Below are 18584 nucleotides of genomic sequence, written 5' to 3'. Positions count from 1 at the left end.
CTAGGGCTTTAAAATTTCTATTTAATACAGCAAATTCACAAATCAGAGCAAACTGATACCCTTACTTATACAAACAGAGAGAAAAATTTTTATTAGCTAAATGGGCTGATTCCCTCCTACTGTGATAGAGAGCAAACATCTCTGAGAAAAATAACTCAGCAGCGCTGCTTAAGACGTTTGCAGACCATCACAGCAGGTCCGCCCTATCTTTAACAAATTAAACAATAGAAAGAGATAACAAATACTCTCCTGTGTACAGCCAGAAGGCACAAAGTGGCTTTTGCTTCACAAAGACCAGTTAATGAGCAGATAATTATGCCGAGACAGACAAACATCCATACTCACACTCTCTCAGTAGACTAGCCCAAACTGGAGCTGAGCAGATAAACAAAACAATGCCCAACTCCCCAGACGGGCTTGGGGGCACTCCCGGCACCCATGCCCCAGAACAGAATTCTCAACCAACGACTTGGTGAGAACCTACCGGAGGAGTTAAGACTGTGTCCAGTCCCCCTTCTCAGTAGCAAATTGGCTAGTCCCCCACAAACAAACAACAGAGTGAACTCATAATTCCTTCATTCACCTCCAGAGTCCCACATTTACATACTAGCTAGTCCGAGTTTTTTACTTCTACCAGATATTTACCCAGAGTTTAAACAATCACCTGATTCCTGACTCCTGATTAATTTGCCTGAGGAAGCCGTATGGCTTCCAGGGAGGTGATCAAGCTCCCCATTCCACTCACTTGGAGTGGGCTGAACTGACGGGGCCCCTACCTTACAGATTCTGTTGACAGGTCCAGAAGTGTCCGTCCACTCTCTCCAGATGCCAGCCGGGTCCTGGGCTGAGGTCCGGGAGCGCCCAGAGTCTCCCGGTTCAATTCTGCTAAATCAGCAGAGCGGCACCTCCGGAGGCCTATCTGGCTCCCCGGGCCCCAAACCCGGCCCATTCACCGGAGGCCAAAAAGACCAAGCACAGTTGTTCCTGGTCAGGGAACCAATAATGTTACAGAAAACTGAAGATGAACAAAGCAATACTTAGAGAGATGGAGTTACATTTATTACACGCGGGTCCAGAGGAGAATGTCTCTCAAATTCTGGGCCCAACATGCAGGAATTTTCCCTATTTATATGTTTTTACCTTCTTTGTCTCCCAAATATGGGGTGTTTCTGGCCCCTTTTGCAAGTTCTTAAAGAGCCCGTATGTGCTGGGGCCTCGAGACCTCAACCAGAGGCCTGGCCTGGCACCAGCACTGATAACCTTGTCTGGGGAAGGTTTAATGGCCTCTCTGAAGTGGGAGTAGTCTTAGCAAGCAAGAATTTACAGAAGCCAAAAAGCAGGGCTAAAATTTCAAACAGCAGTATTTATATAAGATGGATGCTTCAATGGGACACTTGTTCTTATTTTCCTCCCATCAGCCACAGGGAGGCCTTCTCCCCCAAGCATCTTCTTTGCCCCAACCCAGGACCCAGCTGCTGTCACTTGGTGCCTGGCTTTGGGCCTTCCCTCACCTGGCAGAGATATATGACCCAGAAAACTGACTTCTAAGCTAGATTTCAACATGTGCACATTGAGTGCAGAGGAGCCATCACTGGAAATGAGGCTCATTGAATCTTCCCCTTGGGGGCTCACCTGAATGGGGCCTCGGTTGTGGCCTCAAGGTGATTGGACTAAGGCTGTGTCTCTATGCAAAGATGTTTTGGATGATAATGAATTATCAATGTAAAATTATTATTTATATATTAAAAGCATATCCTTGAAGACAATGTTCTAATCCAAAAAAATTATGTTTCTGTTGAGAGAATGTCTAATCTGGAGCAAGGGAAAAATACTAGGAGCAGGAAGTAGTTCAAAATCCTCATACACTGGAGACTTCTGTTCCTGATGTATTTCAAGCCTGAAGAAACAGAGGGAACAAACTCAGCTGCCTCCAGGCAAACCCTAAGGGCTTCCAGGACACAACACAATTGCACACAGATTTTCTCTCTGAACACTTGAAGTCAAGGGCCATTTCTAATTCGGATAATGCACATTTAGATAAGCATCCATTTACTTAACAATTATTTCCTAACAATGCTACCTCCCTAATGGAAGTGTTGGGGGATCTAAAGAAGGTAAATCCCTCACAGCAATGACTGACCCGCAGTAAGTACCCAGTAAATGTGAATCAGCACTTACTGGTATTAATCCTATGTGGCAAACTAGGCTGTGTACTTTAAGTCAGACCTAGATTGTAACGATACATTTATATCATGGTGCTCAGGACCTTCAACTCAAAAGTTTACCTTCCTGGGTGGGGAGAGCCGCCTTCACTCCCCTGAACCAAGAGAGTCAATTTCTTCCCTGGATTTTGCAGCACTTGCCCTCCCCACTACTTGACATTTTCACATGGCATTGTGACTCCTGGATGCCAGCTTGGAGCAGGGCTCTCCTCCCTCACCGGGCTTGACCTACTGGAGGAATCTCTGCATCCCCAGCCTCGGAGGCCTAATCAGTTTTATGGAATGAATTATGTAGAATGTTGTACCCTGCATTTTCTGGGGCAAAGCACCTGGAGAAATTCTTCCTAGGGTGTATGCTAGGCAGAGGTGATACTGTAGTTTTTGCCTTACTATTAAACTAGAGATAGCCATAAGAGTTCAGTCCTACCTATTGGACTTTCAAGGAGAATCTCCACGTAACCTAAAGTCCTCAACATGCTGAGAATACTTACTGTAACTGATACTGTTTCCCATCCAGGTGTTCCACCAGGTGTGGTAAATATTGTGTTCGGCACAGGGCCCAGGGTAGGCGAGGCCCTGGTGTCCCATCCAGAGGTGCCCCTCATCTCCTTCACTGGGAGCCAGCCCACAGCTGAGCGGATCACACAGCTGAGTGCTCCCCACTGCAAGAGGCTCTCCCTGGAGCTGGGGGGCAAGAACCCTGCCATCATCTTTGAGGATGCCAACCTGGAGGAGTGTATTCCAACCACTGTCAGGTCCAGCTTTGCCAACCAGGCATGTCCTCTGGGTTTTGGTTTGCTTGTTTATTGGTTGGTTTTGAACTCTGCTGCCCCGTCAAGTAGGATCTGTTTCATCTCAATGCACAGCCAGGAGGGAGTAGGTCAATCCAGTGCTGTCAGTGAAAGGAGAATCGTTACTTTGTGTTATTCCGTTCACCATCTGTTCAATCTTAGTGTCAATCCGTAGCCTCGTAGAGTCACAGCTTCTGTTCAGCACGTTCCTTTTCTTGAGTTATACAACCTTTATCAGGGAGCAGCCATGGGCAAAATGATTGATTTTTGCTACTCCAAGCTTATCCATACTGGTATTCATCGATTTCCCCAGACTCTTCTTGCTGTCTAGATGGCCTACCTCCAGTAAACCCTTTTCTCCTCCCAGAAGCCTCCCAAATGCATTCTCATCCTTAGAAATAAATACTAGAACCAGTCTAGAGCTAGTTTCTTACCTTAAAGTCACAGATGAGTTTCAGGGCAACTTTGCATCTCCTGAAACTGTGGAACAGGTGTTTTCCTGGGGTCCATAGTTCTCATCAGGGTCTTCAAGGCCACAGCCTCACCCAGAGGGTGAGGAACATGAGATCAGATATCCTACACTGTAGGCTTCATGGAGAGGGTAATTGTGCCTGCTTCTGTGCAACATATTAGCCTCAATACCCAGGACAGTTCCCAGGATGGAGCATAAATATTGAATGATTTTCTCCAAAGCTGTGTTTTAAATTTTTTAAGATAAAAAACAAAGATTTAAGCCAAAGAGTTAGAACTTCCATAGAAGGAAAGATGAGTGGAATGAGATATATCTTTATTCAACCTAAATTGAATAACTTGCATAATATTTTGAACCTTCACTTCTTTACCAGTAAATTATGGAAATTGTAATAATTATGCCTTCCAATAGGGTTTTTGTGAAAAACATTCTGTATAATGATTATTTTCATCATCATTATAATTATAATTAATTCTCTCTCAGAAATTCCTAGAGAAAGTGGCTTAGAAATACATACATATATATATATATATATATATATATATATATATATATATATATATATTTTTTTTTTTTTTTTTTTTTTACTCAGAGTGCAGCATGATCTGTCCATGAAAGAGTGTGTCCTGCAGTCTTGTCATTTTCCTCATGTGTCATTCTTGGCAGGGTGAAATCTGCCTCTGTACCAGCAGAATCTTTGTCCAGAAGAGCATCTATAGTGAATTTTTAAAGAGGTTTCTAGAAGCTACCAGACTGTGGAAAGTAGGCATTCCCTCCGACCCGTCGGCCAGCATGGGAGCTCTGATAAGTAAAGCTCATTTGGAGAAAGTAAGTAAATCTCTGCCATATATATCACAGGAAGAGTTATTGTTTGGAGAGAAGCTCAGTGCAAGGCATGCTTTGGAATATTGTTAATTACTACCTTATTTTTGAGCAGTTATGACCTGTGGGAAATTATCTCTGGATACAGAGTCTAAAAATGTTGGATGTGAATAAACAAATGTAGTGCAGATTTAAAATAGCATCTGTGTGAAATGAATGCGCTTGAGAAGTTAGCATGGAGATACCACCAGAAGAGTGAGAAAGGCAATTTTCAAAGTATAAAGGTTAAAATCTCCATAAGTAACTGTTCCCAGTGGAGAGGGTACTGCCTCTGGCTTGCAGCAGATAGCATTTTGTAATTTCCAGAACACACAGTCCAAATTATGTGGTCTTTAGTTAGTGGAGTGACTAGCAGTGGCCTACATGGGAGAAGCCATGAATGGTGTATGGGTGGTTTATGGAATTTCGATTTCTAAAGTCATTTTAATCTATTACCTGATGTGACTCTTCCCAAAACAAGTCATAGATTTTGGTACTAGAAGGCTCTTGTCTTCAGATGCAGTAACTAAGGCCCACCAAGGAAAATGTGCTTCCATCATCAGTCACTAAGGGGTAAAGCCGTTACTTAAGTTTGTAGAAATCTGTGGCACTGCACTGATTTGGCAGACTTAGCACATTTTAACATTGACCTTCACAATATTGTGAAGCACAGAGGTCATAGGTGGGAGGGTGATGTTGCTTGATGGTCTCTTCTTTTTTTTTCTCAGTGAAATAGGAAGCAGGTGATGGGGAGAGAAGGTGTTGGGGGTTTCAGGAGAGAGGAGAAGGTATGGAATAGTCTTGCAGATCAGGAGAGAGAACGGACCTTGAAATGATTGTGTTGTCAGCAGGCAACTCCAAGGGCTCATTGAGGCTGTGGTCACTTATTTAAAGTGAGGCTAACCAGCATGGCTGTTTTCTCCCAGTCGAATTTGCCTGCAAGATTGCAGGTGCCTAGGCAGCAGTCCTCAGAACGCCCATGGGACTTATAGTTGTGGATGTTGCCCCTTCATGGAATGAGGAATCACCAGGTGCAGGAGACTTCTTTGTCCTCTCTTGTCCGGCTGTTCTGGACACCAGGCCTCCATGCCTGCCCACCCACACATGCAAATAACTGTTGCAAAACAAGTTAAACATGTTCTGAATGCTTCCTATGTAGCAAAAGTTAACTTCCAGAAGCATTTTTGCAGTAGGCTCAGGGGCTTGGTGCAGACTGAAGTCCCCTTTGCAATTCACCACTCACCTGAAGTTTAGTTCTCTCTATAGGAAATCAACAGAGAGACTATTTTTTTTTTCTATCTTAGGCCAATAAAGGGATATACATCAGTGAAGGAAATAAAGGTATTTGATTTTCCTGTGGGCTTTAACATAATATTTTTAAAAATATATTTTTATTTATTTCAGAGGGGAAGGAAAAGGGAGCAGGAGATAGAAACATAAATGATGAGAGAGAAACATTGACTGGCTGCCTCCTGCATTCCCCACACTGGGGATTGAGCCCGAAACCTGGGCACATGCCCTGACTAAGAATTGAACTGTGACCTCCTGGTTCATAGGTTGACACTCAACTACTGAACCACACTGGCTGGTCATAATATGATATTTTTGATGCTCAGCATGACCCTACTTGCCCACAGTGGCCTTTTCTTTAGGCTGCCTCATGGTTCTTCTGAGCTTCACCCAAGGTCCCCTTGTAGGCATCTCTGCTCTCTGACAACAAACAGCTTCAGCCATATGAGCTGCTCTTCCCCACATGGGCAATAGGCCCTCTTCAAAGCCAGCATCAGACCCTGTGAGTGCTCATTAGATGTCCCAGGATGCTGATAGCAATCAAGAGGAGGCAACTTAAAACCTGGTTGTGCTGAGCTCGCACGCTGTCCTTTTAAGAGGATCCTGTGTCCATGCTGATATTTCCAGATTAGCCAAGTTACTTTTAAACCTTGCTTTAGTATCATAGTTATTTGATACACCTGGCTGTGATGTATCTTGTTATGTATGGTCATACCTCACCTTGTTCACAGTCAAGCCTGAGTCTTTAAAGTGACCCGGGAGTCTGTCACCCATTAACCACTGTCCCTATTACCTCTGTCACCCTTCCCCTCCCTCATTCTGCTGCTGCATGCTAACCTCCCTATTCTTCCTTGAAAATATCAGGCCACTCCTTCTTGCCCTTTGCTCTTGCTGCCCATGCACCCTGGAATGTTCTTCCTTCATAGATTTACTTGGCTTTCTCCTTAGATCAAATGTTACCCTCTGAATTAGAGCTTGCCTGCTCACCCTATATAAAGTCACACCTACCAGAACTTCCTCTGTCTCTTTTTTTTTCAACTTAATAAATCTTTATTGTTCAGATTGTTAGAATTGTTCCTCTTTTTCTCCCCCCATAGCTCCCCTCTACTCGGTTCCCACCCCACCCTCTGCCCTTATCAGCCCCCAACTGTCCTCATCCATAAGTGTACGATTTTTGTCCAGTCTCTTCCCGCACCCCCCCACAACCTTTTCCCCCCGAGAATTGTCAGTCCACTCCCTTTCTATGCCCCTGATTCTATTATATTCACCAGTTTATTCTGTTCATCAGATTTTTTATTCACTTGATTTTTAGATTCACTTGTTGATAGATATGTATTTGTTGTTCATAATTTTTATCTTTACCTTTTTTTCTTCTTCCTCTTCTTAAAGAATACTTTTCAGCATTTCATATAATACTAGTTTGGCGGTGATGAACTCCTTTAGCTTTTTCTTATCTGTGAAATTCTTTATCTGCCCTTCAATTCTGAATGATAGCTTTGCTGGGTGGAGTAATCTTGGTTGTAGGTTCTTGCTATTCATCACTTTGTACATTTCTTGCCACTCCTGTCTGGCCTGCATAGTTTCTGTTGAGAAATCAGCTGACAGTTGTATGGGTGCTTCCTTGTAGGTAACTAACTGTTTTTCTCTTGCTGTTTTTAATATTCTCTCTATCTTTTGCTCTTGGAATTTTAATTATGATGTGTCTTGGTGTGGACATCTTTGGATTCCTTTTGTTTGAGGTTCTGTGCGCTTCCTGGACTTGCAAGTCTATTTCTTTCACCAGGTGGGGGAAGTTTTCTGTCATTATTTCTTCAAATAGGTTTTCAGTATCTTGCTCTCTCTCTTCTTCTGGCACCCCCATAATTCTGATGTTGGTATGCTTGAAGTTGTCCCAGAGGCTCCTTACACTATCTTCATATTTTTGGATTCTTTCTTCTTTTTGCTTTTCCAGTTGGGTGTTTTTTGCTTCTTTGTATTTCAAATCTTTGACTTGATTCTTGTGATCCTCTAGTCTGCTGTTGGATCTCTATATGTTATTTTTTATTTCAGTCAGTGTATGCTTAATTTCTAGTTGGTCCTTTTTCATATCCTCGAGGGTCTCACTAAATTTATCTAGAAAATTCTTGAAAAACCTTATAACCATGGTTTTGAACTCTATATCCAGTAGTTTGCTTTCCTCCATTTCTTTCATTTGTGACCTGTTTCTTTGTCTCCACATTTTGGCTGATTCCCTGAGTTGATAGAGTGGCTTTGTGTGCTAGGTGTCCTATAGGGCCCACTGGCTCAGCCTCCCCAGTTACCTGAGGTGGACAATCTTGGTGCACCCCTTTGTGGGCTGTGTGCACAGTCTTGTTGTAGTTAAGCCTTGATTGTTGTTGGTATCACTGGGAGGAATTGACCTCCAGGCCAATTGGCTGTGAGGATCAGCTGTGTCTATCCTGGGAGAACTTCTGTGCTGGAGACACCCTTATGAGGCAAGACTTGCTTCAGTGGGGCTTTGGTGCTCACTGAGTCTGCCCTCTGAGTGTGTCCCTTATGGATCTGAGGAGTTGTAAACTGGATGGTCCTACTCTGACCCCTGGGTACACTGGCTTTTAGATCTCCAAGGAAGTGCTAATTTAGCCTCTGCCTGAGGCCACCCAGCAGGAGCTATGGAGAGATCTGCAGATTCCTCTTCTTTGTTTGGGTTTTGGAGGTGCCCAGATGAGGCCCAGCTGTGAAGCAATGCAAGCTGCTGTGGGGCCTTGGGCCTTCTTTTGGATGTTCTGGGTCTCACTGACTCAGCTGCAGTTTGTTAGGTAAGTTTAGATTTCAAAGGACCAGGCCATTCATATGCAAAAGCCTCTGGGCACAGCTGGGGTGGGGCGGAGTCTCAGGGTGGAGCAAACAGCAATGGCTTCCCATCAGCCCTGCCCTAAGAGGCCCCCGGTTCTCAGTATCCCTTGGTAAGCGCTGCAAGCACCTCTGAGAGAAAGCCGCTCTCGAGTTCCGCCCACTGCCAGACAGTCCAGTTTCTTCCCGTATGAGTCTGGGTCCCCAGAGTCTTGCCCTGAACTGGAATTCAGAGCAGTCAGGAGCTTTTGTCTGCCTCCCATTTGAAAAAGACAGCCGCATACTCAGTTGCCAGCCTTCTCCGCACGTGTGCCTCCGTACCTCTGCCTTTACTTCCGCACCTCCTCTGAGTCTCAGTGTGCTTTTCTCTTCCTTTCTAGTTGTAGAATTTCCACTCAGCCAGCCTTCCTGTGGTTCTGGATGATGTCTGTTTTGTCTTTTAGTTGTAGTTTTGAAGTTGTTGTGTGAGGCAGCAGTTTAGGTGTTTACCTATGCCGCCATCTTGGTTTCTCCTCCTCACTTCCTCTGTCTCTTTGCAGCTTTATTTTTCTCTGTGACTCTTACTACCACCTGACATATAATATGTATTATTTATTCCTTTATTGACTATTTTTACTTGTCTAGAATGCAAGATCCATGATCAGTTTCATTCACTGCTAGATCCTTACATCCCAAAAAAGTGCCTGGAACATAATAGGTGCATATTATTGTTGGACAAATGTTTGAATTAACACTACATCTTGTGTTCTAGTTATACCCCCAAACTTGAGGATTCCATTTTCCTTGAACACTTGAACACAAGCATCTGGTATCATTGATCATTAAATCACAATAACAATAAAAAATCCATATAAACACATACAAGCCTTTGAGGTTTTGCTTCAGACTCTCCTCATTGGTTATTTCCATTGGTTATTTCAGCTTATGTCACAGGCAACTTTAGAATTGAATTCTAGTTTCTTAAAAATCTTTGGAAAAATATTGGCATTCAACACCTCATTATTATACAGATCCAACTTCTTACATGCCAACTAAGAATTTCAAAAAATATGATCAGCTTATTTTCTAAATTCATTAGAGATTTTTACAGAATTATTACAAATAGGCAAGTGGACCGTTTTCTGTAGGTCCACATTCCCCCTTCCCCAATGTTCTTGCTTTCTCAAGAATCAACTTATAAAGAGGTACCACAACTTTTCAATTATAATACATTTTAGTTGAAAACAACATATTCCTCCAAATTATCAAACTTCTGTTTCATTTTGTTTTTGGTGATTCCCAGTAATTTTAATTACCCCTAACATGAACATAGAGAATTTAGCAAGTTGTAGTATCAAAATATTTTAGTATACAATTTTCAAAAAATTTTCTAGAGTAAAATACACACCTTAAACTATGTATTTAAGTGGCTCCACAGAGAAGACCTTAAATCACCTTCTTTTCAGTATGTTGGTGGTTGGGGTCCAATGACAGTGATCCTCATGCACGGGGTGTCCTGGTAGATCCTGAGGACTTACCTGCTGCAGACTGAGAATGTATCAAGAGCAGTGGGAGCTGAGGCCTCCTTTAGCATGTGTGTGTCCCCTTAGACAGGAGTGCACCACCTGCAGGTTCTGGGTAACCCCAACCCCAGGTCCATCTCCTGCCTCAGCCCAGCTCCCCATGTGAGTTTCACCAAGTGAGCTAGTTCTCATCTGAGTCCAGGCTAAGATACGAAGGGAGAGCCTGGTTTCCCCCCATTTCCTCCTCTTGGCCTTTTCAGATTGTGACTTTTCAGTTCAGTCTGCCAAACCATCTGGGATCAGAAGACAGGGGATATCTTTCCTTGCCTTTTGCCAGAAAGCTCTGGGGGCTGTGTGCCAAGGAAGGTCTATCTGCAGTCTTTGCATTCCTTGTCTCCTCTTCTGTACTATGTCTATATCCTCTCCAAATCGAAATAGCCCTGCAGAGTCTGGGGTCTTTGTATCCATCCTACCTCTGTGTGATTGTCATAATAGAATGGTGATGCAGTGACAGAAGAATCCAAGTAGAATGTGTAAAGGTTGTGTTGTAATGGCAAAGGGCTCAGAAACTCAGAGACAGAACATGCTCCTAAGTGGACATGTCATATCCCAGGTTCCTAGTAGCTGCAGGGGATGCAAAGTAAATTGCGATGATTCTGTCCTCAAGGAATGAAGGAAAGTCTCCCTTGCCTATTTCAGACAGTTGCTTTTTCTTTCTATTTTTACCCTCCATAATCCTCCCCTACTTGTCTGTCTGGAGAATCTGGCTGTATGCCTGCCTTCCCATAGATGCACATAACTAGTGAGATAGAATTCTCAAGTGTTTACAGGGAGGCTGAGGAAGCCCAGAGGATGTTCATAGATGCATCTCCCAGTAGGACCAGGCTATGAGGTCCACTCTTAAAGTTTCCTATCTCCTTTGTCAGCTAAGCAAACTGATACACAGAGGGGGACACCTCTGAAGTCTCTTAGCTAGTATGTGTCAGATCATGCATTCATTGTCATCTTCATCAACAGCAATGACCGCTGCTGGCATTCAAGAGACTTACTGTGCCCCAGACATTATGCTAAATATTTTACTTATCTTATTTTATTTAATCCTATGAATAGGTGGCAGTGTTAATCTTATTTTCAGATGATGAAACTGAGACACTGAGCATTTAAAATCCCTTAGCTCATGAGTAATTTGAGCACAGTTGGGCTCCCAAGTCCATTCTTCTCTATGCTCTGATTTTATATGCAAAGCTAGTAAGTACTAACAATTCTCCACTCAATAAAAGTTTTGTAATAATAATTCATTACATTTCATAGCATATTACCAGTCCCAAGGTTGTTGTTTTTTTTTCAGATTTTACTGAAAATCTCAGTTCCTGAGCTGCTAGTATAGATATCATTCTATCATCACTCTAGAAAATAAATTCAGTTTAGTATGAGTCACCTTATGCATTAAATATTTTGATAAATCCACAGTTTGAAACTAACACCTCTCTTCATATTTGATTATCCCAAGAGCTTCTAAGAGATAATCCTGTAATTTCGTTTAGACATGACAATGTGAAGCCAGAGCACTCCTTGTACATCCAATTGTGACACATTTCCTGGCATTGCCTCCAGAATGTGCTGCTGGAGACCCTGGCCTGGACTTCCTTCATTCACCCCAGAGGCAGCCTTTGTCATCTTTCCATTAATGTGGGTGGGTTGTTTCAAAAGGAATGAGAGAGGAGGGAGAAGAGAAGTCCAAACATATTTTAGTCTTTACCCACAAACTGGCCTAGGGGTTTTCTGGGAAGGCTTTGAGATAATTGTGCCATCTGGGGGAGGAGGTGTAGCAGAGGGGAGGATAAATTGAACCAAATGTTCTGTTTTTAAAAAGTCTTTGACTTATGGCGTATTGAGTGTGGTACAAATTGGAGCAACAAATAATAAGATAACACTACCTTTTTTAGTTTTACATGGCAAATATATAGCTCTATTTTGAATATAGTTCTATAGTGGAGTTCTAATTCAATACTGGGACAGAATCCTCAGATGATAAATGATAAGTAGGAACCCAAAATGCCCCTTCAAAATTGACCCTGCCTTTGATGTACTAGTTGACTCTTGTTCTGTACTTTAAATTTTGGGGATTATTTTTATATTTCTCTTATGCTTATAATACCACTCAGAGGCAGACTCATATATCATTGTGACTTAAACATTTCCATATATAAATGTATATATCATTATTATAAGTCTACAACTATTATTAATAAATATCTGTCATCTCTAAGTCACTGGGTTAGCTTATTACATAACTTATTTTCCATTATAGTTACCTAGATATATTTCTAAATATAATCAATAATGAGACTAGAAATTAGAAATTATTTGTTCTGGAAGCTCAGATATTTGAAGGATATACTGACCTTTAATTAAATCTTGTACACCATTCCACTTCACACTTTCTACAATGGGCATAGCCCCTCAAAAAGTGATAAAATACTCTTTTTGTGTATTTAATTACTGAATATGGCTGAATGTAAATTCTAGTGTTCCTGTTTATTGGTTTTATGAAATGCATACACTTTCTGAGGCGCAATGACATCATCAGCAAGTAGAGGATAACAATACATTGCCAACAGACTTTTGAGAGGGTTTATGAAAAGCACACATTTACTTAAACGTTAAGTAAATTACTGTCTCCTTTTCCATATGAGGACTGAATGCCCAAGTGATGAGCACTTGTGCTTCTCAGGCTCAGCAGCCGAGTGATAAGATAATTGACCTTAGATTTCTCGGCAATGACCTCATTCGTCTTTCCTAGATGATTTCAAAATACTGAATTTTTGGTTGCTTTGTGTGAAGGCAAGATGTTACTAACCATGGTTTTCACCCACCAGGTCCAAAGTTACATCAAGAAAGCTCGTGCTGAAGGGGCCCAGATTCTGTGCGGTGAGGGAGTGGACAAGCTGAGTCTTCCCCCCAGGAATCAGGGAGGCTATTTTATGCTTCCCACCGTGATAACAGACATTAAGGATGAATCCTGCTGCATGAAGGAAGAGATATTTGGTCCTGTGACGTGTGTTGTCCCCTTTGATAGCGAAGAAGAAGTGATTAAAAGAGCCAATAGTGTCAAATATGGGCTGGCAGCAACCGTGTGGTCTAGCAATGTGGGGCGTGTCCACCGGGTGGCTAAGAAGTTGCAATCAGGCTTGGTCTGGACCAATTGCTGGCTCATCAGGGAGCTGAACCTTCCTTTCGGGGGGATGAAGAGTTCTGGAGTAGGTAGAGAAGGAGCCAAGGACTCTTATGAATTCTTCACTGAAGTCAAAACCATCACCATTAAACACTGACCTTGGCCAGTGGAGAAATTGTTGTGGTCAATGCCTGGCTACAGACAATCAGTGGTGCAATGTGGTGAATGGAAATAGTGACAGAAATTCCAGCCAGGGCTTGACTCAGCTGAAGGTTATCTCTAGATTATCTTCAGTAGTTAGTATTTTTATCTGCTTGGTGAAGAGATGCTGACTATTTTAAAGGTGAAGAAAAACAATGTAATACTTCTGCTTGGGAAGACACAAAAAGGAAGCCAAACAATAGTCCTCCTATGTTGTGTGTTCATAGGATTCAAAAAAAATCATTTTGATCGGATTCTTGGAAATGCACAGATAATCAGATTTTTTTTTTTATTTGCAAGTGAGTAGTTAAAAGAAACCTACAAAGCCAAAGAGAAACAAATTACCATAATTTCCTACCTTTAGGGAGATTGTCAAGATGGTCTCCTATCCATCAGCCAGCAGCATGGCTAATTGTTAATTGACTGTACCTCATTATGCAAGGGGACCGTGAATGTCAATGATAAACACAGCATGGGATTTGTCAGAGAAGGAACATATGGTATTTCCCAATAAATATATCTGCATAAGCACAAAGAAAAATAACATAACTATTTTGGAGGAAACTTTGGACAAGAAGAAATTGATCCATTCCTACTATGGTGTCTAATCAATTCCAATTCTTAGTGTGTGTACCTAATGAGACGTAACAATTTACTAATCTTAAAGGAAGCAATAAATGTTAAGCAATTTTAGTAACCAGTATGGCATAGATCTTCTTTTTGAATTGTCCTTTATTCCTCCTTATTCCCATCCTCTTAGGAGTATGGCCTTATACTAAGTAATAAAGGTATTTCTAGTGCTTTCTGTTCTAGATCCTCTGATGATCAGAGGAGAAACTTGTTTTGAGCACCTTCTATGTGCCAGGCACTGTGCTGTGAGGTTTATAGAGCTTAAAATAACATGCCCAAGATTATACAAAAGGTATGGGCAGAGGTAGGTCTGACTCCAATGCCAGGGCTCTGACTCCAACGCCATGCTCTCTGAACACTTAACACTTGCTGTGAATTGGGTTCCAGAAGCAGCCAAGTACTATAGTTCATAGAACATCATGGTGTGTCTCCCTTCCTTGTCTACTCCTGCTTTGCCTTTCCCTCTTCACCTCTAGCACAGTCCTTTCCATACTGCCTGAAACAGTCCGACTTCCCGACAGGACAGGAATCACTGATGGCCAAGCAGTGTTCATCCCCTCGGAAGTCTCCTTTCACAGCACAGTGCCTGGCACATAAAGGTGCTCAAAACAAGTTTCAGGAATGGAACCAGGTCTTCTTGGAGCTCTGGGATATTTATTGGATGGTATATAGGGGAGCTGGTAGCGGGGGCACATTGGTCTTTATAATTTTGCATAGGGTTTTGTTTTTATAATTTTGCATAGCGTTTTGGATATGTTGGCTCATTCACAGATGCTGAAAAATATAAATCCCCTTGAAGTCAAGTGATGGTGTCAGATCATACCTGGTTTCTAAGGTCTATCTTCCTTTCCCCCTCCTTTCCCCACCTCCTGTCTTCCCTGGCTGAGACTTCTTAACTTTAATTAATTAAGCCTAAGGCCAATTCTGAGTATCGGTTGGAGGAATTTCAGCAGCTCCAGTCTCTAAGAATCTTCATTCTTTTTGTTGTTGTTGTTAATCCTCATTCGAGGATATTTTTCCATTGATTTTTAGGGAGAGCGTAAGAGAGAGGTAAAGACAGACAGAAATATCAATGTGAGAGAAGCACATCGACTGGTTGCCTCCTGCATGAGCCCTGACCAGGACCTGGGCCAGGGAGGAGCCTGCAACCAAGGTATGTGTCCTTGACCGGAATCGAACCCAGGACCCTTTGGTCAGCAGGCTGACACTCTATCCACTGAGCCAAACTGGCTAGAGCTCATCTTCATTCTTGTCATTGGTCTGGCCAAGCTCATCCTTACTTCTCAGACCTAAGCATATCTTGATTCCAAATTCTGGCAACCTCTTTGCTCCCTATGCCTGGAAGCCCATCTCCCACACTTGTTTTCTGCCTACAAGTACTTCTCTCTAGGACTTGGAACCAGCCCAGCTGTTGGGCTCTGGATCCTGCCTTATAAAGGGGCTTGCTTCTCCTGACAGACATTCTGGATACCATTCCCTGCTTCTGTGTCTCTTTGGACCTTCAGAAGTTACTCCTGGGCTCACAAGGCAGTCTGATTAACATGTATTTGACTAAATGCTGTTCTCCCCATGCCAACATTATCCCAGTTCTCAGTCATTAAAAGCAGAGGCTATTATGTCTTAGTATCCCATTGGCCTTTCCTCCTTTTTTCTAGCCCTTCCAACTGGGTGAGTATCATTCCAAGACCCTACCTGTCCCAGGCCATCCCACTGTCTCAAGCCCCACATCAGCTCAAGATGTCATTTAGGTCTGCGCCCACCCCAGGACAGAGTCCCCTGGAGAAGTGCCTCCCAGCTGTGGGGCTGCCAGGGCACCTGCCCTGCTGTGCTCAGGACTGAAATGAAGAAAATCTGGGTGGTGGTGGTGGTGGTGGTGGTGGTAATCACGAGTTTCAATTATATTTGTAAAGTTTTATTTCTAAGCTGGATGGTGGGTATTTGGGTGTTTACTATACTATTTTTTTTTAAGTAGGAAATACATAATATGTTTTTTGTTTTGTTAAAAAATTAGTTATCATCCAGCCGGCAGGGCTCAGTGGTTGAGCCTTGATCTATGAACCAGGCGGTCACGGTTGGATTCCTGGGTTGCGCATGCCAGGGTTGCACATGCCCAGGTATGGGCTCGATCCCCAGTGTGGGGTGTGCAGGAGGCAGCAAATCAACAAGTCTCTCTCATCACTGATGTTTCTATCTCTCTCTTTCTTCCTTCCTCTCTGAAATCAATAAAACGTACATTTAAAATATGGTGATTAATGAAGGATCATCAAATATTTGGTAAACGAGAAATACCAAAATGTGTGAACAAGCAACTAACCATGGGACAAACAGGTAAAAGAAAGAAGGAAGGCATTAAACACTGAATTACTCCTCAAAGAGATTTGAGGGGATGGTGTGCCCATACAGAAGAATAGATTACTAAGAAAGGGAGCAAGAAGGAACGTGAAAGAGCCCTTGAAATATTGAACACTGGTTCCCCAAATGATTTTTAAAAATCAATAGACTTGAATTGTTGATATGGCTGAAAACTAAATAAGTAATAGAGAAGATATAATTGAGAAAATAGCTCAGAATGTAGAGAATGACAGAAAGGAAAGCCATCAGAAAGAAGTTGAGATGGAGGACAGATCTAGAAAGCTATTACTATGTAACTAATCCAAGATGATGGAACAGAGATGAAGAATCAAGTAAATAAGAAAAGATAATTTACCTGAACTAAAAAAATGTTTTCAGATGGAAAATATTCACTATGCGTCAAGAACTATTCTGTTGAAATAAAAAAATTTCTAGTATAAAGCATGTGGAGAGAGTTAACAGAATACCTGAAAAAAGGTGTCATCACTCTTTGCATTAATAATATTGGTGTTAGAAGACAGTGGAGCAAAACTTTAAAATTCTCAGAGAAAATTATTTTGAACCTAAATTTATAGCCAGCAACCTGTTACATAAGAATGAATGCAGAGTAAGGTATCTAATGACCCAGAAAGTTGCTCCTATTTACTCTCCCTGGTATGACTTAGGGATGCAGGAAACGTAATCTAATAAACAGAAAAAACTGCCTCAGGAATAAAATGAAAAATTTCAAGTTGTTAGCTGTAAAACAGGCCTAGGAAACAATTGGCCCAAATTAGAACAGGGAAGACAGGAGGTGGTGATTAAAATACACTGATTGAAAAAATATGTTTAATAATCTGAAAGATCTTAGATATGTAAAAAGGTACATGTATGTTTATTCTATCCATTACAATAAAGGAAAGAAAAAACTATTCTGAAGCCATGATAAGATGAAGCAAGTTGAAATGTGACATGACTTAGAAAAATAGGAGTGTAAGTAAAGGGAACCTGTTTTTCAAGCATTTTTTGAATGCATATTTTTGGTAACAAAATCACATTTCCATCTTTATGGGTCTTGATTCTGCAATTACTATTTATATATTGTGAATTTGTCTTATTGGTTTTCAATTTTTAAAGTCAAACTATAGACAAAGTACAGAAAATGAATTTAAAATTACAGAACAGAGTGCGAAAGGTTACAAGCCTGGATGACATTAGCCAGCAGACAGGCGGGGAAGAGGAAAGGGTGGGGGGCCAAGGTTATAGGCATTGAGCTGCTTTCCTCATCTTACAGAATGGCGAGCAGGTTGATAATGTTAGAAGCTGAAGATAAGAATTTATGCATATTAAAATTATGCATGTAACCATTAGAGACCTTAAAATTAGAGATCTTACAATGTCACTGTAACTCATAAGAACAGAAAGGTGAAATGCAGATAGCTGAGAGGTAGGGCAGTGCACTAAATCTACACGTCTTTCATGGTAGGAAGCTATTATTTGAAGCTGATAAGGCCAGAAAAACAGGCGCACATATATGGATTAGGTCTATGATGTAGAAGACCTATAATCAGAACTATTTAAAAATGGGTCTTTGAGGAAATAGAACTAAGGATGGGGGAGTTTATTTTTTTAATATGTTTTGAACAATTATATGTTTAATATGTTTAATATGTTTTATAAATAATAATATTTGTATTTACAAACTCTCCCAGTGAAGTTTTTCACATGCGTGGCAACTGGGAAGGGGATTCCAGGTCTTTAGTGCTCTGACCCTGTTGCTTTATAAGATCTGAAATCACCTGGTGCCTGGGAGACCCAGCTGATTGGAGAGAACTGGGGAAGCTGCCACGCTGCTCAGTGGAGCTCCTCAAGGCAACCCAGGGACCCTCTCCCATGCAGGGAGGGTGAGAGGCCTGTCCAGGATAGTTCTCATCAGATTGGATACTCCCCTAACCCTGAGCCCTGATTTTTGAAAGAAAATTCCAAAGATGCGGTCCTTCTTTGCTTCGCACTTGCTTATCTCCTGGGAATTTCCCGTGTCCTTTTCTTGGCGGTGCATGCAGCTGCCTGTGACCCCATCCATGGTGTGCGGATCCACCCCTAGGATGTTCCAAGGCCCTTCACTTCAGGCTTTGCAAGTGAGGGTTCAAAGGTTAGTTTTAGGACATTTTGTTCATGGGTGTCTACAGCAAGCCTTCTGGAATGTGTCCGGGCGATCATCAGCCTAACAGACCCGGCCTTCACCTTGTCAGTCTCTGTTCCCACGCTTGTCAACAT

At 42.0% G+C, this 18584-nt stretch overlaps 1 protein-coding gene across 3 annotated transcripts in view; it reads left to right on the top strand.

The window, feature by feature from the left end:
* The window catches only part of ALDH8A1 (aldehyde dehydrogenase 8 family member A1), a 28741-nt gene extending 14693 nt beyond the window's left edge, over positions 1-14048 (top strand). For all 3 annotated transcript variants that reach the window (XM_080664581.1, XM_080664580.1, XM_080664582.1), the window contains 3 exons: positions 2740-2996; positions 4152-4313; positions 12850-14048. In XM_080664581.1, coding sequence (XP_080520707.1) covers positions 2740-2996; positions 4152-4313; positions 12850-13302 — 872 coding nt within the window. In that variant the 3' untranslated portion in view covers positions 13303-14048. The remainder of the gene's footprint in view (positions 1-2739; positions 2997-4151; positions 4314-12849) is intronic.
* The last annotated feature ends 4536 nt before the right edge of the window (positions 14049-18584 follow it).

This window comes from Plecotus auritus (assembly GCF_963455305.1).
Source record: "Plecotus auritus genome assembly, chromosome: 4".
Taxonomy (NCBI): Eukaryota; Metazoa; Chordata; class Mammalia; order Chiroptera; family Vespertilionidae; genus Plecotus; species Plecotus auritus.
This window is presented reverse-complemented; position numbering and strand designations above follow the sequence as displayed.